A 21,802-nucleotide genomic window follows, 5' to 3' on the forward strand; every position below is an offset into this window, starting at 1 on the left:
TCCTGTGTTGTTCTCGCTAATTCGACAGTGGGTGCTTCCATGCCGCACACGTGAAACGTCACTTCCGACAAACCGTCCCAGCCCGCCCCTCACGCACTCCTGCGTCTATAATGGGGCGCTCCGGATTTTAATTGGATGAAGATACACGTCAATCAAAAACAGACCTCGTTGTTCCGCGCAGTAGAGAAACGTCCTTCAGGTACGTGATTGGATAAAACTTCACGAAGCCCCGCCCTTTAAAAAAGAACCCACCACCGTCTCCAACTTTTTTGCCTGAGAGCTGAAATGAAAACCTCTGGGAACGAGAGAAATTCACCGTTTTTAGGCATGAATTAGGATTTCCAACACGGGGATAAGAAAACACACAGAGACGGTGGACTCGACATGACGTGAAGTCCATTATAAAGCTTCTTTACATCAGTATTATCCAGGGTAAGTCGAGAAATAGGGATGAAAATAGCTGCTTTTTGATTAAAAATATAATAGCACGATATCTAAGTACCTTTTAGCACAATGACGAGCTAGCTAACACACATATGCTAAAACAGTAATATGAAAGTGATCATAATTAATTGTCTTGATTGTTATGTTGTTATTACATATATGTTAACTTTTCACACAAATGCTATTGTCGTTTTTGGCTAGCTAACGCGTTAGCTAAAACTTTATTTATCATTTATTTTAGAATATAAACCCACTTAAAGTATTCCATTCACATTCATTTTAAACGTACTGCTAGCTTTTATTTGACCACAAATCACCACACATTTACTTTGTGACTGTTATTGTTATATTTTAGAACTAATAATCATATAATATTGAGTTTGTTTTATTTATTCTTATCTGTGATCCTTATTGTTTTATTAACCAGAACAATGTCAATCTGTGTTTTTAAAAAGTAGCAGTAACAATACAGGGAAGCATTGAAACTTCCCAGGAACCCAATATATACTTACTATATATATTATTATTATTATACTACTATATATAATTTGACATATAAAAGCTCATTTCCTCACTGGCACACTATGATGATTATTCGTCGTATTTCCCTCCATCCCTTCAGTTGTTTTGTTTTGCGTGGCGACACAGCTCTTTTATTTCTTGCCCTCATCAGTGTTTACCACAGCAAACAAGCAACAGAAATAAGCCTGTGGAAAGCAGTTTATGGCGTTCCTCCACACATGTTTGCAGCCTCTTTGTAAGGAGGCCAGGCTGGTAATGAGAGGTTATTACCAGGAAGAGAGAAACCCGGGCTCTCTGTCTTCCTCCTCTCCTCCATCAGAGATCCTCATCTGTCTCTTTCTCTTTCTCCCTCTCACTCTCTGTTTACCGGCTGTTTTCCAAACTTAGCCATGGAAAATGTGATTTAAGTGCATCGTACTGTGGGCGTTGAGGTGTTTTGGACCAATAGAGGTGTTTTTTTTTTTCTGTGTGCCTGATACGCCCCCTGCTGACTCTGGTCCAGCTGGGCCTGACCCTGGAATATTTTCAGGTGCTGGCCAGTGGCAAAACATGTGTTCATCAGCAAACTTTCCATCCTTCATGCATTTTGATGTGTGTTTATGTGGGTTTTGTTGCCAATATGATGGACCTTTATGAAGAGTTATGAATATAATTGCAAAGGGGACTTGAGTTTTTGGAGCAAAACAAAATCCAGATTCCAACAGAGTACATTAAAGGATTACTTAGACAAGGCACTAAATCACAACAAGCAAAGACATAGCAGGTAACTATACTGCACATACTGTCTGTCTCTCACTATGTGTGTGTGTGTTTTTAAGTGGGTCCGGTGGTATGGCGGAGGTGGAGGAGGCCATGAGCCAGGAGGACTGGAAGGAGAAGTGTATGGTTCTGGAGGCCCTGCTGATGAAGTTCAGAGTTCAGATCATCAAGATACGAGAACTCACCGCAGACAAGGTTGGTTCTCATCTCCTCTCATCTCATGGAGGTTAAGTGTACACAGTAGAGGTGAAAGGTCTGTATAAAACTGTATGGGTGAGGTATAAGTGAGGTCCTGTGGCTCCTCACTTCCCGGTACAGTGAATGGGACGTCCTCATTCACCACAGCGTTATATATTAAGGGAATGTACGTAAACACCTTTGTTAAGTTGTCTGTGGAGACCAACGGAGAGCCTGAGTTCCACCGCTTCCGGTGGACCACCATGGGACCTTATACTGGAAAAACATGGTGGTCAATAGAGAGACAATTCTTCTCAAGAGCCCTGGTCCCAATTTGAAAAAAATGTGCTTTGAAGGACCGGCATGTCGGATGTGGTGGCATCTAGAGGGAAGGTTAGGCGACCGGTTGAACCCCGTTCATAAGGCGGCTCCTGTATTCAGTAGATCTGCATATTATGATGTTGCAGAGGTGGTAAAGATTTGTCCACTGCACCCAAAAACCTTGTAAGTACAGGAAGACATCCCCTCACAGCGACCAGAGCTGTGGTGCTTTTGGTGGGTACAGAGGAGGCCGTCCCTCCTAGCTAGCCGGCACTTTGTTCCGGCCCAAACTGCTCAGTGGCCTAGATCTAAAGCTGCTCTCCAGGGATGCTGATTAGAACTCTAATGTCAACAGCAGTCTGACCACAGGGCTCCGCCACGCACTGCATGATGGGATTGACCCAGCTCCAGTCAATTACAGACTCAAAGAAAGCTCCACTGGACAGCAAAACAAACTCCCGGAGAGACTTGGAAGAAAGATTGGCTCTGGTGGGTTTTTGTAGCACATGTGAAAGTCTCTGCTGCATATTTTTGGCTCCATGGATCCCAATTGACAGGTTTAAAGCATCTTTCCACTCAACATTATAAAACATCCTGTTAAACACAGTGTGTTTTTCTCCTTTAGTTTCATATCAGTCAGTTGTCTTGTATGCTAGGACCCAGAACAAAAACAAAGTCCAGTGATGATAAGCTAAGAATAAGGATAAACAGAATGTATATTCATTTTTACTTTGAAAAGTTGGGGTGTCGACTTTTTTACTCCCCGAGAAGCCACAAATTCAACGTATAAAAGGCAGCATGGGACTCTGAGACGTGGCCCACAGCTCCGTAAAAACTGTCATTTTAATACCTGTTTCTAAAGATGGAGTTGCCATCTCTCTCAAAGCCCTCATCCATCACTGAGCATGCTCAGTACTGTGATATGTGATGAGTGTGTTTGATGTAAGTCTGATGAAGAATAGCAGTAATCCTTCACCACTTACTGAAGATCTCCAGTTTAATTTCTCCGAGGATTCAAAGTTCAGGCAGAGTTCAGCAGACATATGAACCGAAGCTGCAGATATTAAATGCATAATTTCAGCTTTATATATATTAGACAACCAAACTTATCCTTATATCACCAACATATGGTCCAGTCAACCACATAATTTAGAATCACAGCTGTTTGAATCATCTAATAGACATTTACCTCCTGTGGATCTGCTGTAGAATGACCCATCAGCATGTTTTCTTACTGACCTCCTGATGGGATGAGCTCATCATGTGAACATGCAAACCCCTGCTGATGTGTTTTTCTCTCCGCTGCGGCTCCCACCGCCTCAGCTTGTTGTTTTAAAGCTATGCGTGGGCGAATGTACGTCACTACAAAATCCCCCTAATATCTGGCTGTGGAGGGGTGGGCTCATACAACAGGGATGGGGAGGGTTACAATGAGGCATTCTGTGAGGTGATTCGCTGGAAAGATGAAAAACAAACAAGCTGCTATCAGTTCATCGATGGCGCTGTAGGATACAGAGATGGAGAGTACTGTAGAATTGGCTCAACCAACCTATCCATCGCCTGCTTAAAGGTGGAGGGTGGGCAATTGAATTAGCAGCAATTGAACCACAGAGAGGACGGTTATCTGAAATGAGAAATAAAGGCGAGTCCTTTCAAAATAAAAGCATGAATCGCTGAAAAAAACAGCACTAATGAAGCTAGAACTGCAGAATATGACAGGAATCTACCAAGATCGCATCATAACAGGTCTGTGTCACCCCAGATATGTTTAGATATTTTAGATGATAGCTGTCGCTAACGTGAGCTAGCCTGTTCAGCTACAATACAGCCAGCTAACGTCTTATTTTCTCTTCAGGTTGACCAGAAATATTTCACCTTATCCCAATTTCATTATACAGTTTTACCATCTTAAAACTCCAGGAACTGTCTGAATAAAAATGTCACTGTGTCACTATTTTTACCCTATATTAGGTCAAACCCTCCAAATTTATGACCAGGCAGCCTGAACCCATCATTTGGGTTATTAAAATAACTCCTTTTTTAGCTCGTGGGATACCAACACATACGTAACTCAAGCTACAAGAGACAGAAACAAATGATCATGTATTTTTATTAGCTGGCTAAAAGCTCATTCTTCTTCTGTTTCTAAAACAGCCAATAAGATTCCTCTTGTGTTTACTATAAGCTTTCAGAGAGCAGACTATAAATATAATATTAGAAAAACATACTTGTGCATTTTCAGTCTCGTGAATTCTTATGAATCATCGGGTCTATAAATCAACATGAATCTGATCTGACAAATTACTGAAATCCTAGAAAGCCAGTGTGTGAGGACGGAGGTCTAAAGAAGGAAAAAAATGAAGCCTTGTGTAAAGATCGACTTGCCCAGGGGAGGAAATACCCTGCTCAGTAAATAACAAGTGTGTGTGTGTGTGTGTGTGTGTTGCACAGGAAGTGAGTCTGCAAGCTTAAGCAGCCAGTTATTGTGCGTGTGCACGTGAATGCATGAATGCATGCGGGTCAAGTCAATTTCACTCTTGCACCAAAAAGTGAAAACTGATGTTGTGTGTGTGTGTGCAGTGATGTTAGTTTTGGCCAGCAGGGCCTCCAGCTGTAACAGTGGGCTACACATCTGTTGGTGGAGACAAAGAGACCGTGTATGCTACATTTTCTGTGAGCCTCGCCCCTTTCAACCTGAAACAATCACTGCTTTGCCGTGTGTGAGATCCCTTAAGGAAGACGCAGACCTTTTGCAAAAGCAGTGACTACTGAGGGACTACGTACTTTCCTTCCTTATTCTGGAGGGGAGCTACACCCAGACTACATATACACCAACACACACTCACACACACATGTGAATCTCACTTACATACACTTCATACAGTACAGACAAAACCGCAAAGGGTGGAGTGACACATTCTGGTTCTTCCATTCTGATTGATTCCAGTTTTAGAAAGACAAACAGACTTCAGTGTGGTGTGCACGGTTTGACTGCTCATGTAATAGATTACAATAAAGAGGTTCAAAAATAGGATTTAAATGTTACAGCAACAAAGCAGGGCAGCATTAATCATGCACCATCCTCCTGCCCTCAGCAGATGTGCTTCTCTTCATGCCGTCATGTCCATCGACATCTCTGTGACACTGAAATATGTGCATATTTCTTCCACCTAATTGTATCAAGCTTTTCCTGCAGTGCTGGATTTAATTTGCTGGAGGAATGCATGTTTGGTTCCTTCACACGTGACCTGGATGTATGTATTGCATGTATTGAAAATTCCAACTCTGCTCTCAGTTTGTGACGCCTCAAATGAAGAAGGTAAAGTTCAGACATTATATCTCCCAGCTGGCCTCATCAGCAGCTGGAGAGCCCCCCCCGTCGTATTCTCCAAGACGTTTGAAAAAACCAGGAGAGCTGCTGCGCCTTTATGATGAGAAGAGTCGGTACCAGGCATAGTAATCTGTGAGAGGCCCCGAGTCCAGCTCAGTGCCAGGGCGGGAATTCTCCAGGAGGAGCAGGAGAAAGTCGCAGGGGACAGGGAGCTGATGGATGTGTTTGGAGAATAGATGGATGTCAAACATCTTATTGGTTGATACCAATATTTTCTAACTTTTACAGTTTGTTTGGTAAATCTCTCCATTTTAGACACGTATAACTGTAGGTTAGCAGTGTGGGTCCCAGCCTACAGAGAGAGGCTTTGTGAGCTGGCTGTCTGGGCCTGCGGATGGAGGCGATGGGGGAGGGATGGATGGAGTTCAGGGGAAGGTTGGCCACAGAGCGCCAGTTGTGGAATTCCAGGAATGGAAGTTGAACTGGATTTGGATTGACTGCAGAGGTGATGGAGCAGCGTGGAGGAAAACAGCATATTGCGTGTGTTAGACTTAACCACACCTCTCATAGGTCACAGGTCTGATTCATCCTAAATAGATATCATTTAAAATGAAAAGACATGCACACAAATGTCCTGATGCACAGGAGAGGATCATCATCAGACATGTGTTTTTTGTGTGTGTGTGTGTGTGTGTGTGTGTCAGCTCCAGCTGTAGCTTACAGCATTCATGGTCTGTAATTAACATGCTGTTTCTGTGCCAGATGCTATATCTGTTATTGAGAGAGGCACATGTGGTTTGTCGTGTGTGGTACAGCAGAGGATCTATATAGAGAAGTAAGTGTGTGTGTGTGTGTGTGTGTGTGTGTGTGTGTGTGTGCTTCATATTTTTGACCTTTTCCATTCCTGCTTCAGCTCAGAGCATTTAAAGGGAATTCTTGAAAGACAGTTTGTTGTCGGTTTTGTCCTGATTTGCCTATTTTTAATCAACACAAAGATTACATACGTGAGTACACAAGCACATCTTCTTAAAGCTATAACTGTCCGAACACCGAATTAAATACACCTCATCGGCCAGTGGTCCAGAGGCAGCACGCTTTGGTCCAGTAAAAATGTGCAGTGCGGTGGAAAGAGTGAGGGCGTCTGGCAGGGTGTGGCTGCCTTTTGGACTGAGCTGGGTCCACTTCTGCTGGCCTCTGGAAGTTAACAGGAGCAGGGGAAAACTGGAGCGACGCCATACTGGCCATGCCAGCAGCTGCAGGCGGAGTACAGTTGCTGCTTTTTGCAGCGGCTGACTAATTTGAGTGCTTATTTGTTGATTTTTTTTTAAAGCACATTAAGGTCTGTTAACACCATCATAGTGCCTGTGACACTAAAAGGGTCTGTGGGTTGGTATTATTTAGACAGTATTGACACATTGAGTTGTTGGACACTGCTTTTTGTGATGTACTGTTGGATTTGGACATCATTACAGACTGGTAAACACATTATGTTGTGAACTATAGACTCAGTATTGAGTGATTTTGGACACAGTCCATAACTTGGTCACAACCACAAGGACAGATTGGTCCCTTGCACACCATTTGTATTTAAGTAAATAATCAAGGTTGAATTTACATAGATGTTAAAGTGCAGCAGCAGTGCCCTTCTTTGTAGTGGCAGGGGCCTCAGGGGTGGATGAGGTCTCTCCTGGGTCCCCCCAAGGTTTGGATGTTGCTGGGCCTTTTTTTTGGCCTTTGCAACACTGCATGGACATCAGGGGCAGAGTCTCTGGACTCTCTGGATCCCCTTTTCTAGAAGTGTGACCTGAGGGACCACACTCCTCCCCTATCTCAGATTAAAGGGCAACAAAGTGGGTTCCATCCTGGAACCAGGTTTTTACCCTTGCAGGGGTCCTAAATGGGGAGTGAGAGTTTTCCCAACCAGGTCACATGGACCATTCAGCCCCCATACAAGCAGAGCAGGAGCTTGGTTTGTATTAGCAGCAGTAAACAGTGATGGCTGTTAAAGGTTTCTTCTGATTTGTGCTCTGTGTGTATGTGCACACGGAGCAGAATACTCTAAGAATGCTGGTTGCTACGCTGAAGAGTTCCATCCACATTCCTGCATATTTTCCTTCAAAAAGCTTCTGAGGTTGGAGAGTTTCCTCAGAAGACACTGCTGGTTCCCCTGCTGCTTCCGCCACTGTGAGCTGAGGAATTTCAGAGGAATGCTGCTCATAAAGTCATCTCTTACTCTCTCTCCTGAATTCCCACAGTTTTTTTATCCTTGTGTGTATGTGCTGATGCACTGTGTGTGTGTGTGTGTGTGTGTGTGTGTGTGTGTGTGTGTGTATGAAAGCTGTGTGACCTTGTGGTGTTGCTGCAGTTTTAACACACTCACGCCAGGTTCCACATGGCCTGCTCTGATCTTAGCAAACAAAGAGCTGGCTGTAAATTAGATGTGACACCTCATCATCATCATTATGCTGTGTGTATTTCTGTAGCCTCACTTATTCTTAGATTTGATTGTAAATGTGCCACAAAGAGCTGGCTGCCTCCTCTTGATGATGGACACTCTACTTCAGAGTGGAGAGCTATAATTCTGTTCATCTTGGGTTCATCCTGCTTTCCAGTGGTCGCTTGCGTATATTCAAAGATGATCATCACAATCTCCTAAGAAGGCACGTCGGAGTGTGTCGTATGTTATAAACAGATAAATGAACACATTTTACATACTGTCTCAAGCTCATATAAGGTATTTACATTGAAAGTAAATAAACACAGAAGCCATGTTGGCAGCCCCTAAGTCTGCCTCATTCCCACACGAGTGGAGGTCAGTTGTGCAAACAGTCACAGAAGCAGGCAGGTTACAGTTGGCAGCCTGTCACAGGAAGTAGTCACAGCATTAAATAAAAACTTAAGTCTGATTCAATTTGGAAACCAGATTCCAGAGGCCATGAAGGGAACTGCAGGCTCGAGAGCTCCTCAAGGGCTTCAGCAATCTGACTTAGGCCCCGTTCACACTGGGGAAAAAAATGTGGCTTAAGCAGGATTTGGCCGCATCCAGATCAATCCAGATGTGTTTTTTTTCCGAGTGTGAACACCTCCAATCCGGCTGAATCCAGTTTGATTTCAAGCCGGCTAGATCCACCCTCGAGAGGTGGATCTAGCAGGATTGGCTCAAATGTGGCTCAGGTGTGAACACAAATCCGGCGAATCCGGCTAGCCACATTATTAGCCATATTACGAGGCGCCACCTAGTGGTTTGGAGGACAGCAAACACGCTGGATGAAGCCGGATTGAGTGCGGACACAACTGTGTGCTAGCCAGATTTGAAAATAGGTCTGAACGCATCCAGCTTAAAGGCTGTCTGGGCTCAATCCTACTCTAGCTGGAATGACTTTCTCCAGTGTGAATGGGGCCTTAGGTAATCCACCTGTTAGGCCCTACATTATGGCTAATAATGTGGCTAGCCGGATTCGCCACATTTGCGTTCACACCTGAGCCACATTTGAGCCACATTTGAGCTAATCCGGCTAGATCCACCTCTGGTAGGTGGATCTAGCCGGATTGAAATCAAACTGGATACAGCCAGATTCGAGGTGTTCACACTCAGAAAAAAACACATCTGGATTGATCTGGATGCGACCGAATCCTGCTTAAGCCACATTTTTTTCCCCAGTGTGAACGGGGTGTTAGTAACCGCCTATGGTGACGTAGGTTTACCCATACAGAGCAACTAATCAAGTAGTAAGAGTACACTGCGGTGGAAACAACAAGCCATTGATCCATGAACACGAACTAGCAGCTGTTATAATAGTAAATATGTCGGTATGTCTGCTAAAACATGCTACACACTACATAGTATACTGAGTTTAAGATTAATATGCAGCATGAAACTGTTTAAGTATTTGCGGTGTGCCAGGAAGGACACTTTTCCATGTCTGAACGTGGAAGTGTAAATACTTGGCTATCCTGTACCTTCAGCTAATGCTCTAAAAAGAAGCTTCAGCAGCATTATTACGGTAATAATAGATAATAATAATAATAATAATAGATTATATATGACCATGATACAGCAGTTGTGTCGATGCTAACCACACTTTACTGTCCACAATGTTTTGTAAAGACATGGTGAGCATCCTCCACACATCTACTCTTTTCAACCCAACATGATTGGGTTGAGAATGTAGGGGTCTGAATTACATTACACAATGTCTGCGAGCAGACAAATTAAAGCAATTACTGTAGATGTGACGCTCTGTGATTTTAAGCATTCTTTTGAGTAATAAAGCCCAGGTCCAGCTGAACGGCTACGGCTCGTGTAGAAGTGTTATCTGGAGTGCAGCGTTCAAATTACATCTCGAACATGCAAGACCCCTCTCTGTCTTTATTTGGTGCTGTTGTGTTTGGCATCGGACGGATGAAGTGTGCATATGCAAACAGTCTGGTCAGAAATGCTCAAGGGAAACTAAAGAGCAACTGACTCGGAGATTAGATTAGATTAGAACATGTGCCTTTGTAAAGATGCAGTGTTTAGTGTTAAATAAAAGTGAGTCTTTCTTCATAGATTCAACAACTGGAGGCGCAGGTGATCGATGCTGAAAAACGAGCTTTCACCGCGCACCAGCAGGTAAGAGAGAAACAGTGCTCACCTCTACTTCCAGTGTGTTTGTCAGTGTATTAATCTGTGATGATTCCAGGTGCAGTGGATGGAGGAGAAGCTCAAGGCTCCAGAGGGTCAGTCCGGAGAGGACTCAGAGGTGCGATTGTTCCAGCAGTGCCAGGAGCTGCAGGCCTTAGTGCAGGAGAAGGAGGACGTCATCGCACAGCTGGAGCAGCAGCTGGAGGAGCAAGTAAAAAACACAGAATATCAGCCGATGTGTTGAGGCGCTTAATAATGTTGAGAAAGATCAGATGTGCAGTTCACAAAATTACAACTTAACGAAGAGCTGCTGCAGGGAATGTGGAGTGGAAACGAAACCAAATGTTGTGTTAAAGTAAAATTTAAGGTGAACCCAAATGCAGACAACAAAAGACGGAGATGAACAAAAGGGGCAAAGTGAACTCACCGGTTGGCGGCTCAGGATGACTGAAAAAAGGGACGCCAAACTCTGGGTGCACTGTGGACATATAAAAGATTTATTCTAATCCTTGCATAAGAACATCAGAGTTCAGGAAGAGCAGACTGCTTGTCTGAGCTCAGTGCTGCTAATATTTATAATCTGCTACTGACATCCCAGTGAACCCGTCTTTTCCAACACATTCAGACGGTTTAATAAGGTTTAACAGTACATGTTTGTGCTTTTCTCAACAGAAACAGAGCCGACTTCAAGATGCCAAAACAGTGGAGGAGAAGGCAGCCAAGATCAAGGAATGGGTGATGGTGAAGCTGTCAGAGGTCAGTGCCCAGAGTTGTGTGTATGAACGGAAAGAGGCGACAAAATTAAAAAAAAGCTGGACATGGTTGGTTTATGCTTCAGTTTGAGGTGGAGAATGCAGCTTTAAGAGAAACCAACAAGCAACAGGAGGCTCAGATTCTGGAGCTGCAGAAGCAAGTTCAAGGTAAGAAGGACGGTCAGATGAAACACGACACCTTATAGTACTAATATGCACTCATCACGTGTGTGTTTGCAGCCTTTGAGCAGAAGTGTGGCGGTGGACGTGGAGTTCTGTGCAGACCAGGTGAAGCCCAGCGTCTCAGCAGCTTGACGTTCGGCTGCTTCCAGGTGCGGGGGAAAAACCCCCAGGTCCTTACTGGCCCTGCACCATCCCAAAGGACCGTCAGCACCCAGGGAGAGACTGAGGACAAGACCGGTGAGTCCCCACAGAGACACAGCTCCGGGTAACACTTTAGGCATTCATAATAAGGACATGTGAACATGTTTTGGATTCAAGTGTAATTTTTTTAGATGTATTTTGACTCGGTGTTCGATCGTCACTCATCCTCTGTGAATGTATCCAGTTATTTATGCTGGTGTTTGGTTTGGCAGAGAAGAGCAGCAAGCAGACTGCATCCTCTGGGCCAGACGGTGAAGTCCACAGGCCGCATGAAACTGGACTTGTGTGTCCTCATCTGAACGACAGCGATCCGCCTGAAGACTCTGCAGAGAATGTGTGTGGATCTGAGTCTCGCCGCGTCTCCTCTGTGCTCTCCAGTGCTGCGTCAGACGGGGAAAGAGGAGCGAGTGACGGCAGAGTCGGAGTGGAGTTCAGCCGGCCTGGCAGTGAAACCTACTTGACTGCTTCTGACGACAGCAGCTCGCTGTTTGACGATGATATGCAGCGTGCAGAGCAACCTGGCTTCAGCCTGCTGGACTCATCAGATGGAGTGCTGGATGGGTGTAAAGATGGCGAGGAGGAGGAGGGACACAGGGCTAAACTGGAGGACTGCACCTCTGAGGAGCTCAACAAGCGCTTCCAGTCTCAGAGACTTGACTCCTCATCCTCCTCTAGTGAGCCTAACACCCCCAGCCCCATCCTCACACCCGCCCTCACCCCTAAACGACCCAACCCGCCCCAGGATCTGAGGGACAACAACCCCGCCTCACCCAAACAGCCTCGCCTGAGGACACCAGCAGGGTTCGGGTTGATGGCTAAGAAGCACCTGAGTCAGCCGCCAATCAGCAGCGAGGCAGCGCACGGCCAAACGCGCAACGCCCTCAGCATGCTGCGCCCTCTACGGCTGCAGGAAACTGACCTTGACCAGCAGCAGGACGTGGGCATGGAGACGGGCAGGGACACGCCTTCCCAAATCGTTCCCGCCACACCGTCCTTACAGATCTCGCCTGAAGCAGGGACAGAGATGAGCTCAGTGAGGTCAGACTGTGACGGCTCCACACCAGGCAACAAACCTCCTACTCCTCCTTTACACAGACTCCCCTCCTGGGTAAGACTGACCGCATTTAATCCGAGATTAAAGTGTCCAGTTCTGAATTTATCTGTTGGGATTGTCTTCTCAGGAAAGTCGTATCTATGCTGTGGCTAAATCAGGGATCAGACTGTCCGACATGTCCTGCACAGACCTCACAAGCAAAGGTAGCAAAAAGCTGCTGGTTCAGTCTCTGCTGCAGAAAATCGTCAGTTCACTAACTGAGGTGTGATCTGTGTTGCAGACCCCTCCCTGCAGTCCTCCTATCCTGCCTTTGTAATGTACACATCCCTCATCTATAAGAACATGACTACACCAGTTTACACTACTCTAAAGGGGGTAAGCATGCACGGCCATTTTACCTCCTTTAATGTGTTTTTGCATGTGTGCATCTGGTTCGTCTCAAGCTTTTATTGATCTGTCAGATATTAATTAGCAGTACATGGCTGTCATGTGATGTGTTGCAGAAAGCCACTCTGCTGAGCAGCAGTCCGTTCTCAGATGAGTCGTCCAGCTCTGAGGAGTCATCCAGTTCCGGAGAGGAGGACGGCTCCATCTGCAGCTCTCACACCTCCTCCAGCTCCAGGAAGGACGGCAGCCCGGGCAGCCCACGCTCCCTCAAGAGAGGTATGTCACCATCACACGTGGCTCTGTTTCTTACCTTATCACATGCTCCCTGCCTCTCCTCCAGCTGTGTCCATGGCTTCAATGACATCAGAGAGCGACTATGCCATCCCTCCCGATGCCTACTCCACCGACACAGAGTGCTCCGAGCCGGAGCAGAAACTGCCCAAGACCTGCTGTTCATCCGGCGACAATGGCAAAAGCGTGAGTCACAGATCACAATAAAGCTTTGTGGTTTCACTACCTTATCATGACCAGTTTAGGTCCTAGCCACACAGTAGATAAACCTTGGACAAAGCTGGTTTTACGAGGCTTTCTTGTACATACTGGATTACACATAGCGCTGCATGAACCTGAGCTGTGTCGTGTCCCACAGGAGCCGATGGAGAAGTCAGGCTACCTTCTGAAAATGGTCAAGACCTGGAAAAAAACCTGGAAGAGACGTTGGTTTGTCCTCAAAGACGGAGAGCTGCTCTACTATAAATCCCCTGTAGGTTTAATTTATTTGGTTTGTAGTGCGGCTCTGAGGGCGTTGGTAACGCCTTCGCATCATTCTCCCACAGAGTGACGTGATCCGGAAACCTCAGGGTCAGATCGAGGTCAACGCCACCAGCAGCATCGTGCGTGGGGAGGGGAAACAAGTCCTTCAGGTATTCAGGACACACTGAAGATCCATGAGGTGTCTGTTCCCCTCTTCACCACCAACCTGTGTTTTTTTATTGGGAGCAGATAGTGACGGGAAAGCGAGTTTACTACCTGAAGGCCGACTCTCCGAACCTGCTTGAGGAGTGGCTGCGGGTGCTGCAGAGTGTACTGAGGGTGAAAGCAGCCAGTCCTCTCTTCACGCAGCCGGATATTCGCCCCGGCATGAAGGGACTGCTCATCAAGGTTTAGAAGAATCCACAGATGTGACTGACTACCTTCACTTACGCTGCTCTTACTTTAAGTTGTTCTTCCTCCTGGATTTCAGGTGAAGCACGGCTACTCTAAGCGGGTTTGGTGTGCGCTGATTGGCAAAACTTTGTATTACTTCCGCAGCCAAGAGGACAAGGTGGGCTTGAACATCATTTCAAGATAAATTCTCAAGATGTAGAACTGTGACGCTCAGAGTGTCTGCCTGTGCTTCCAGTTCCCGCTGGGTCAGATTAAGCTGTGGGAGGCCCGTGTGGAGGAGGTGGACAGGTCAAGGGATTCAGATGATGACCTGAAGGCTTGTGGGAGGGGCTTACAGTTAGCACCCTTCACCATTGCCATCCACCCCCAGGAGCAAGGTCCCACCTACCTGCTCATCGAATCCCACCATGAAAAGGTCAGTGTGTGTGTGTGACCTCAAAATTACTTTTGATAGGCACTAATTAATCGTGGCCCCTCTGTACGAAAAATACGAACACGTGTTGCCTCTGCTGTCACTCCTGTAAATGTGCGTCTCTGCAGGACTCCTGGCTGTACCATCTGTCTGTGGCAGCGGGCTCCATGGTCGGTAAAGTCGGCACAGAGTTTGAACAACTGGTGGGAAAACTCTTCCAGCTGGACGGAGATCCAAGTAAGTGTTGTCATTTCTTATAATATTTAACTTATTTTATATTATTCTTGTATGTTTGAATGCCTGCTTACATCAGATACTGATTTTATGTAGAGTATGTAAACATGCAATATGAAATTCCAGATGCTGTTCAAGGCTTCTTTCAGGGTCTAATACAGTGAACGTGTGAAATTAAATCAATGCAACAAACATGTATCATTTCTTTAAGCATCCAGCACACTCCGTGCTTCATGTTTCTCCTGAATCACATTATGCTTTTGTCTCTTTCTGCATTTCAGACTCTCAGATTTGGAGACACCCCATGTTGTGTTTCAGTAAAGAGGCTTTGTCTTCACCTCTCACCACGCTGCCATCACAGGCCCTGCAGACGGAGGCCGTCAAGCTCTTTAAGGTGCACACAAACACATGACAATGCATATATATTTATATATCATGTTGTTAACAAGACAATTCAGCCCTCAGAACCTAAAGCAGCTTGTGTCATTCAACATAATCATGGCCTTGAGAAAGGTCAACAAGTCTCCTGGTTTCAAAAGCTGATTCTGATTCTAATACTATGAATTGTGTGAATTATAACAGAATTTCTCTCCATCTGCTTTCTCCTCCTTCTCCTTTAATCTCCAGACTTGTCAGCTTTTCATCAACGTGGCCATCGACGCTCCTGCCATTGACTACCATGTCTCTCTGGCTCAGAGTGCCTTCCAGGTGTGTCTGGCCCACCCTGAGCTTCAGAACGAACTCTTCTGCCATCTCATCAAGCAGACCCGCAGGAGACAGCCACACGGCCACCCTGGACCCCTGCAGGTTTGCCTTCTCACCACAAGGTGGCAACAGCAGTGTGTGTGTGTGTGTGTGTGTGTGTGTGTGAGTGAGTGTGTGTGTCGTTCCCTGGAAACGCTGACGTTTCACATGGGAAGGACTCTTTCTCTATAAAAGGAATCACCAGGTTTTACTGAGCAGATATCAAAGTTCAAGACTGTCCTAGTGAGGTGTGATCACTAAAAGATCTTTCATATGCCGACATAAAGACAAACCTGTCCTGCTTCTGAAGATCAGACTCTCTCTGTAGGCCAGCAGAGGGCACTCTCTTTACTGTGGTTATGTTTCAGCCATCAAAAGAACACAAGCAGAATGAGTCACTCCTTTGTGGTCTCTTTGTTCAGTAGTGAGTTCAGTGCACCTGATTAACAGGATCAGAAAGAGTTACAGGTTTGGCCAACAGTTCAATGAGACAATGTAATGGTGTCTTACCAACTGACTCATGTCTGTAAGAGTTTATAAAAACAAATATGTGGTGTTTTTTTTTTGTTTATTCTACAGGGCTGGCAGTTTTTGGCCTTGTGTGTCGGGCTGTTTCTGCCTCAGCATCCCTTCCTCTGGCTGCTCCAGATTCACCTGAAGAGGCACGGAGACTCCAGGTGAGGGGTCATCAGGGGCCAGAGCGCCGACAGGAAGGCACAGAATCAACCAAGAAATGTGTCAAAGCAACTCACATTTCTGTCTTTTTATCATTAGTATGTGTCAAAAGTAATATACTTTTATGGCCCTCTGGTTTATCGCGCTATAATATGCAACTATGTCTACTGTACAGAGAGAGAGAGAAATAAACTCCCATCCATAACATGCATCTTAATTATAATAAGCCACAAGGAGCAGCTATTCTTGTCACATAAAACACTCTAGGGGACGTTCTAGGGTCCGCTAGAATTAACAAAAAACAGAAAAAGATGTGTAATAATGCCTCTGTGTGGCCTCCAGGACGGAGGTGGGTAAGTATGCCATCTACTGCCAGCGCTCCATGGAGAGGACCCAGCAGAAGGGTGAGAGGCAGGCCCGGCCGTCCCGCATGGAGATCCTGTCCATCCTACTGAGGAATCCCTACCACCACTCCCTGCCCTTCAGTGTCCCTGTCCACTTCCTCAACAACACATACCAGGTAATAAGAATAAAGAATATACACCACACCACCGAGCTCACTATCTGGACTGTCTCGTGAAGATGATTCACACACATTCTCACTGCTTCGACTCCACCCAACGTCTGCAGGTTCCTTGTGGGTGGATGTTTGTTTTTGTCACTCTCTGCAGCCTCTGTTTCTCTGTCATCACATTCAGGAAGTGATGAGATCATAATCTAAACACTTAGAAGGAGCCCAAGACCCCTCACACCAAGATACACTATGTGACCAAAAGTAAATGGACACATGTGAAGCATTAGTGTCCTGCTGGACAAACCAGTGGAAAATGTTCCTGCTCCCCTGACTGTCCACATACTTTTGTCCATACACTGTACATAAACCCCTGGAATCCCCTCACAGGTGGTGAGCTTTGATGCTTCAACAACAGTGGATGAGTTCCAGTGTCGTCTCAATCAGGACAGCGGCATGAGGAAAACTGGATTTTCAGGTTTTAGCCTGTACACGGACGACCCGACAGGACGAGAGCTGGAGCACTGTCTGCAGGGACCCATCAAGGTGCAGCTGTTATTCATGTACATATATTTCTTAAAGGTTTAGCATGTGCTGCGTTTCACAACAAAAATCTGTCTGGTCTCCTCCTGCAGATTTGTGACATTATCTCCAAGTGGGAGCAGGCTTCTAAGGAGCAGCACACGGGCAAGTCTGAGAACACCAGGACGGTCCGCCTCACCTACAAGAACAGGTGGAGGAGAGGGTCTGCTGCCCGATACATGCACATATTCACTCCTGCTCCCACTCCCTGTGGTTAAAGTCTCTCTTCCTTCCCCAGGTTGTACTTCTCTCCCCAGGTGAGGGGGGAGTCAGAGAGGGAGAGGCTGCTGCTGGCTTATCAGACCAATGAGGCCATTGTAGCAGGACATTTTCCCGTCAATAAAGAACTCGCTCTGGAAATGGCCGCCCTGCTCGCACAGGTCTGAAATCATTTTATTTATCAGAGGCAGCCCCTAGATGCCACAAGGGGTATTGCAGTTTTATTTCAGTTATCTTTATGTCTCAGCCCAGAGGACGCTGCTTGGCCTTAGTGTAGAGTCTCTTATTTATTCATTTTAAAGCTAATGTGCTAAAGCTTGCACCGTTTGCACTCTTTGGCTGTATTCAGGTAGAGTTTGGAGATTTTGAGCGTCCCTTCTCTGCCTCTGGATCAGCCCAGACAAAGTCCCATCAGACCTTGAAACAGGTTTTGGACAGATTCTACCCAAAACATTACCGCAGGACCACCAACGAGGAGCAGCTCAGGTACCAGGACATGCTGGATTTACCTACACTCGTGTGTAAGGACCAGGTGAAGTCCAAATGTGTGAAAATCAGGGTAATATAACAGATGCTCTGCCCCGTTCACCCTCTCATAGACAGCTGCTGCAGCGTCTTTCTGCCCGCTGGGCCTCGCTCAGGGGTCGGAGTTCATCCGAGTGTGTCAGGATCTACCTGACCGTGGCCAGGAAGTGGCCGTTCTTTGGTGCCAAACTGTTTGAAGCTGAGGTGAGTGTGAACAAAACACCGGTCGGTGCAGTTCAGTATAAGGCCTGACTTCACTTCTTGTTTCTTTGTTTTTAGTCCGTCACTCCCTCTCCGGAGCCGGATGTTCGTGTTTGGTTGGCAGTGCATGAGGATGGTGTCAGCGCTCTGGAGCACAGCTCAGTTGTAAGCTCAGACACCTCTGCCCCTTACCTCTTGTCCGAATGCTATCTTTACAACATGTTTTGTCACTGTGCGTTCAGAAGCTGCTGGTGACGTACCCCTACAGGAACCTGATGACGTTCGGTGGCTGCAAGCAGGACTTCATGCTGGTTGTGGGTCAGAGCATCGGTACCAACGCCAGCAAAGACAAACCCACAGAGAAACATCTGTTTGCTATGGACACCTCCAAGGTCAGTCAGACAGCGGAGACAAGTCTCACCCTTCATAAAGATATCAGTAGACTTAACTCTAAACTGTTTAGTGGAACAATCCCTGAAGAACTCACTGAACCGGGCTGATGGTTAGTCACACAGAGCCGTCTGGGAGGGCTGCCACAGAAAGTAGATAGTAGCACAGCTAGCATGTAGCATTGGCTGACGTTTAGACCTCATAAAGAAACATAAAGTTTACAACGGTATGGAAAGACATGGTGACCATCCTCCACAGATCTACTCATTTCTCCCCAATATGATGAGAATGTAAGGGGGGGGGTCTGCTCTGGTCTCAGAGGCAACGAGGCCCTGCTGTCAGTGCCAGATCTGCCCCTTCGAGCCAGATCAGGATCCCTCCTCCTTCAGAGCCACAGAAATATGTTAGAAACAGGAGGAAACTTACATACATAGAGCAAATTACATGTCAATTAACTTCCACAGAATGTGGAAAAGAGAAATGAATCTTGACCATACAGCAGAACAAAAACATCAACTTCTCCTTTAGCTTATTGTTGTCACCAGAGGCCAGTTCCACAAATGCAACACACCTATAACGTCCAGCCCCTCCCCTCAGGGAGTGGTGAGATGGATCTTGTAGGATTCTGTAAACTCACAAGGCTCCAGCTGCTGAACAAAGTGATGATTCACCAGTTAAAACAGAGGAACGCTGCTGGATCTCAGCTACATTTAACTAATGACAACACAATGCTTCTCATTCTCAGTCCTAGCCCGAACCACCCTGCCTTCCTTAGTGCTAGCACAGCAGGGAGGATATAATGCTGATTTTCCTGTTTTGTTCCACTCACAGATCAGGGAGGTCACCCTCCTCATTTCCAGTTACATCAACAGTGCACACCAGCAGAAGGCCGCCGCCCATCACCTCTCTGCCCCGGCCCTGATGGTGGCCCAGCCCGTCAGCCTGAAGAGCAAAGAGCTGAGGAGCAAATCCCCGCCAGCATTGGGACGGCCCAGCAAGGCCCCCACCCTGCTGTGAAAGCACAAAAACACACAAACAGGCCCTGAATGTCTGTGTGAAGTGAAGTGAAGGATGTATTCACAGGCAGATTGCCACTCATGTGATGTGTGGCTTGAGAGAAAAGTCAGCAATATTTATTGGCAGACTGAGCTAGCTCTCATCAGTCCGTGCTGTTTTGTTTTGTTAAGAGGTTTTGTAATCCTGCCTCATACTCAGTGTAGCAGAGGAGCCCTTGTTTTATGTATTGTTGTATCTTTTCACCCTTCTTTCTGCAGCGAAAGGCGGTAATGAGCAGTGAGGAGCACTATCGTAAAGGCAGACGACAGAATACGGTAGTTCTTTTACAGCAAAGGACGAGCTGTGGTTGAGCTCGAAGCTTTTTTTAGGACCCCAGCTTGTGTGTGTTCTTGGTTACTGAGCAGCCAGAGAGAGGGCTGAAACTTTTTTCTGGTGCAGTGAAGGTGGTGTGAGATGAGAGTGCACGGGGCAAAGTGATGCAAATTCACACCGTTCTCTTTAATGATACAGTACATCACCTAAAACCAGAGACTTCCTGTTTACCCCGGTGTGCACTCAGCTGCAGACATCAGAAGAAATGCAGCCCACACACTGGTGTCAAACACTGCAGTTCCCCTTTGTGGCCTCACCAACCGTGAGGCAATCCCCATAGGCCTCCATGTTAATAATCTACAGCCTGGTTCAAAAACGGTTTTGGTCTCTATAAGTTTCTCTGTGCAGGGGAAAACACTCATTTTTATCATATTAATAACTGATAATTTCACTCCCACTGCACCTGCCTTTAGGTGGACTGTAATGGTGCTAACAAAGACTCAGAGGTTCCTCCATATTTGTTTACATTCCCTGGTTTTTCACAGCACATAAAGCCTGTAGAAAGAAAAGAAAACACACATGATTCACCTTTAAATGACTCTGTCCTATAGTTTCTATCCAACATTAGTAATATGAACTGAAACTAGTGTGACAGCATGGAGCCCGGGACTGTGTTTGTTCCAGGCTGTTGCTTTACATCCCCCGAGTCCAGTTATGCATATGGTATCAGTTCAGAGAAAAGTGTGCAGGTGTCATACAGAGGAAGAGTGTGAGTGTGTAAGAAGAAGGTGTGTGAACGACAAAGATGTGCGTTACATAGTCTAACAATGAAACAGGATCTGACAGAATGACACATGCGACCTGAAGATTAACTGGAAAAACAGGACGTTTGGTTAAGTTAAGGTACTTCCAGCATCACCTGCAGCCTGCACACATGTCAGGCTCTATTTATTTGTCATATATAAAATACATGGTATTTAAATCATGCTTGGAATAAACCTGATACAATCCACTGAGCGTACATTCACAACTCCTGTGTGTTTTTTTTTCCTGCTTTGCTTCCCTGTGTCGTCCTCATTGGTGCTCACAGGCCTGACGTGCTGATACCTGCAGCAGCTCGACACACCCTCATTCCTCTGGTCTTTCACAGAAAAGGGACGGGGGGAGGGGAGTGGGGGAGGAAATATATGATACCTAACCTGGCTGTGGGAGAGACGAGCTTTTGTGCCTGCGTTGCTACGGTGACAGAGCGAGGGGGGGTGGGGGGGAGGGGTCAAAAGCTAGGTGAGGCCAAAAGGGAACAAAAGCACAATAAGCAAATAGGGACAATGAACAGGAAGTGATTACACGTACCTTCAAAATAAAGGTAGTAATATAATGGAGACTGGAAAAGGTTTTTAGAGATCAACAAAAAAACTCTCTGCACTCAAATCATGTGACATCACAAAGCCAGCAGGTTTCTCAGACTTCTGACTTATCGCCCTAAATCCCTTCTCACTGTTTGTTATGCATGAGTGTGTGTGTGTGTGTGTGTGTGTCAGCCGGAGCTGGACCGACAGGTTGAACCTGATTCCAAGTGACTCCAGAGAAAATGACTAACCGCCCTCCCCCCCTCCACATGTGTTTCTGTTGTCAAAAACAAAGAAGCAAAAAAAAAAAAACAGGAGTATCACTCCAACCTTTTTCACCGTCTCAGCTGTTTTTGTGTCACTGCTGCCAAGATCATTAGGTTGAGAATTAACCACCTTTCTGTGTGACTATAGGCTGTAAAAAAAAAAATAATCAGGGATTAAAGTTTCCTTTCAGAGAGCAGGTAACACATTCACAACATACCCGCCACGCCCAAAACCCACATGCAAACAAGAGGCTTGTCTCAACACACCATCATCAGCCATCTCACGAATTACCTGAAGGAAGTTCTGGGAAAACGTAAATCTCTTATCTGCTGCGAAAACAACGTTCGAGTTTCAGAATGATTCAAGTGTCGGCCATGCTGGTTTCTTTTTAATCTCACCAACCCCACGAGCTTCAGATTAAAAACAACAACGCTGCACTAAG

At 46.0% G+C, this 21,802-nt stretch overlaps 1 protein-coding gene across 1 annotated transcript; it reads left to right on the top strand.

The window, feature by feature from the left end:
• Positions 1-285: 285 nt before the first annotated feature.
• Positions 286-20,765, top strand: plekhh2 (pleckstrin homology domain containing, family H (with MyTH4 domain) member 2). The gene is made up of 30 exons (XM_028423618.1): positions 286-432; positions 1,785-1,920; positions 10,104-10,166; positions 10,237-10,389; positions 10,851-10,934; positions 11,017-11,098; positions 11,171-11,350; positions 11,527-12,422; positions 12,496-12,571; positions 12,649-12,743; positions 12,872-13,031; positions 13,096-13,232; positions 13,405-13,518; positions 13,592-13,678; positions 13,758-13,916; positions 13,999-14,079; positions 14,158-14,337; positions 14,463-14,571; positions 14,850-14,962; positions 15,196-15,375; positions 15,892-15,989; positions 16,330-16,507; positions 16,889-17,044; positions 17,134-17,231; positions 17,319-17,460; positions 17,649-17,785; positions 17,899-18,028; positions 18,104-18,190; positions 18,268-18,417; positions 19,247-20,765. The coding sequence occupies exons 2-30, from the start codon at positions 1,798-1,800 to the stop codon at positions 19,430-19,432; spliced, it is 4,434 nt and encodes a 1,477-aa protein (XP_028279419.1). The 5' UTR covers positions 286-432; positions 1,785-1,797; the 3' UTR covers positions 19,433-20,765.
• The last annotated feature ends 1,037 nt before the right edge of the window (positions 20,766-21,802 follow it).

The sequence above is a fragment of the Parambassis ranga genome, chromosome 15, assembly GCF_900634625.1.
Source record: "Parambassis ranga chromosome 15, fParRan2.1, whole genome shotgun sequence".
Classification (NCBI taxonomy): domain Eukaryota; kingdom Metazoa; phylum Chordata; class Actinopteri; family Ambassidae; genus Parambassis; species Parambassis ranga.

Coding starts and splice junctions, on each gene's coding strand:
- plekhh2 (XM_028423618.1), top strand. CDS start 1,798: ATGGCGGAGGTGGAGGAGGCCATGAGCCAGGAGGACTGGAAGGAGAAG. Junction 12,744..12,871: donor TTTACACTACTCTAAAGGGG/GTAAGCATGCAC, acceptor GATGTGTTGCAG/AAAGCCACTCTGCTGAGCAG. Junction 13,032..13,095: donor CCCACGCTCCCTCAAGAGAG/GTATGTCACCAT, acceptor CCTCTCCTCCAG/CTGTGTCCATGGCTTCAATG.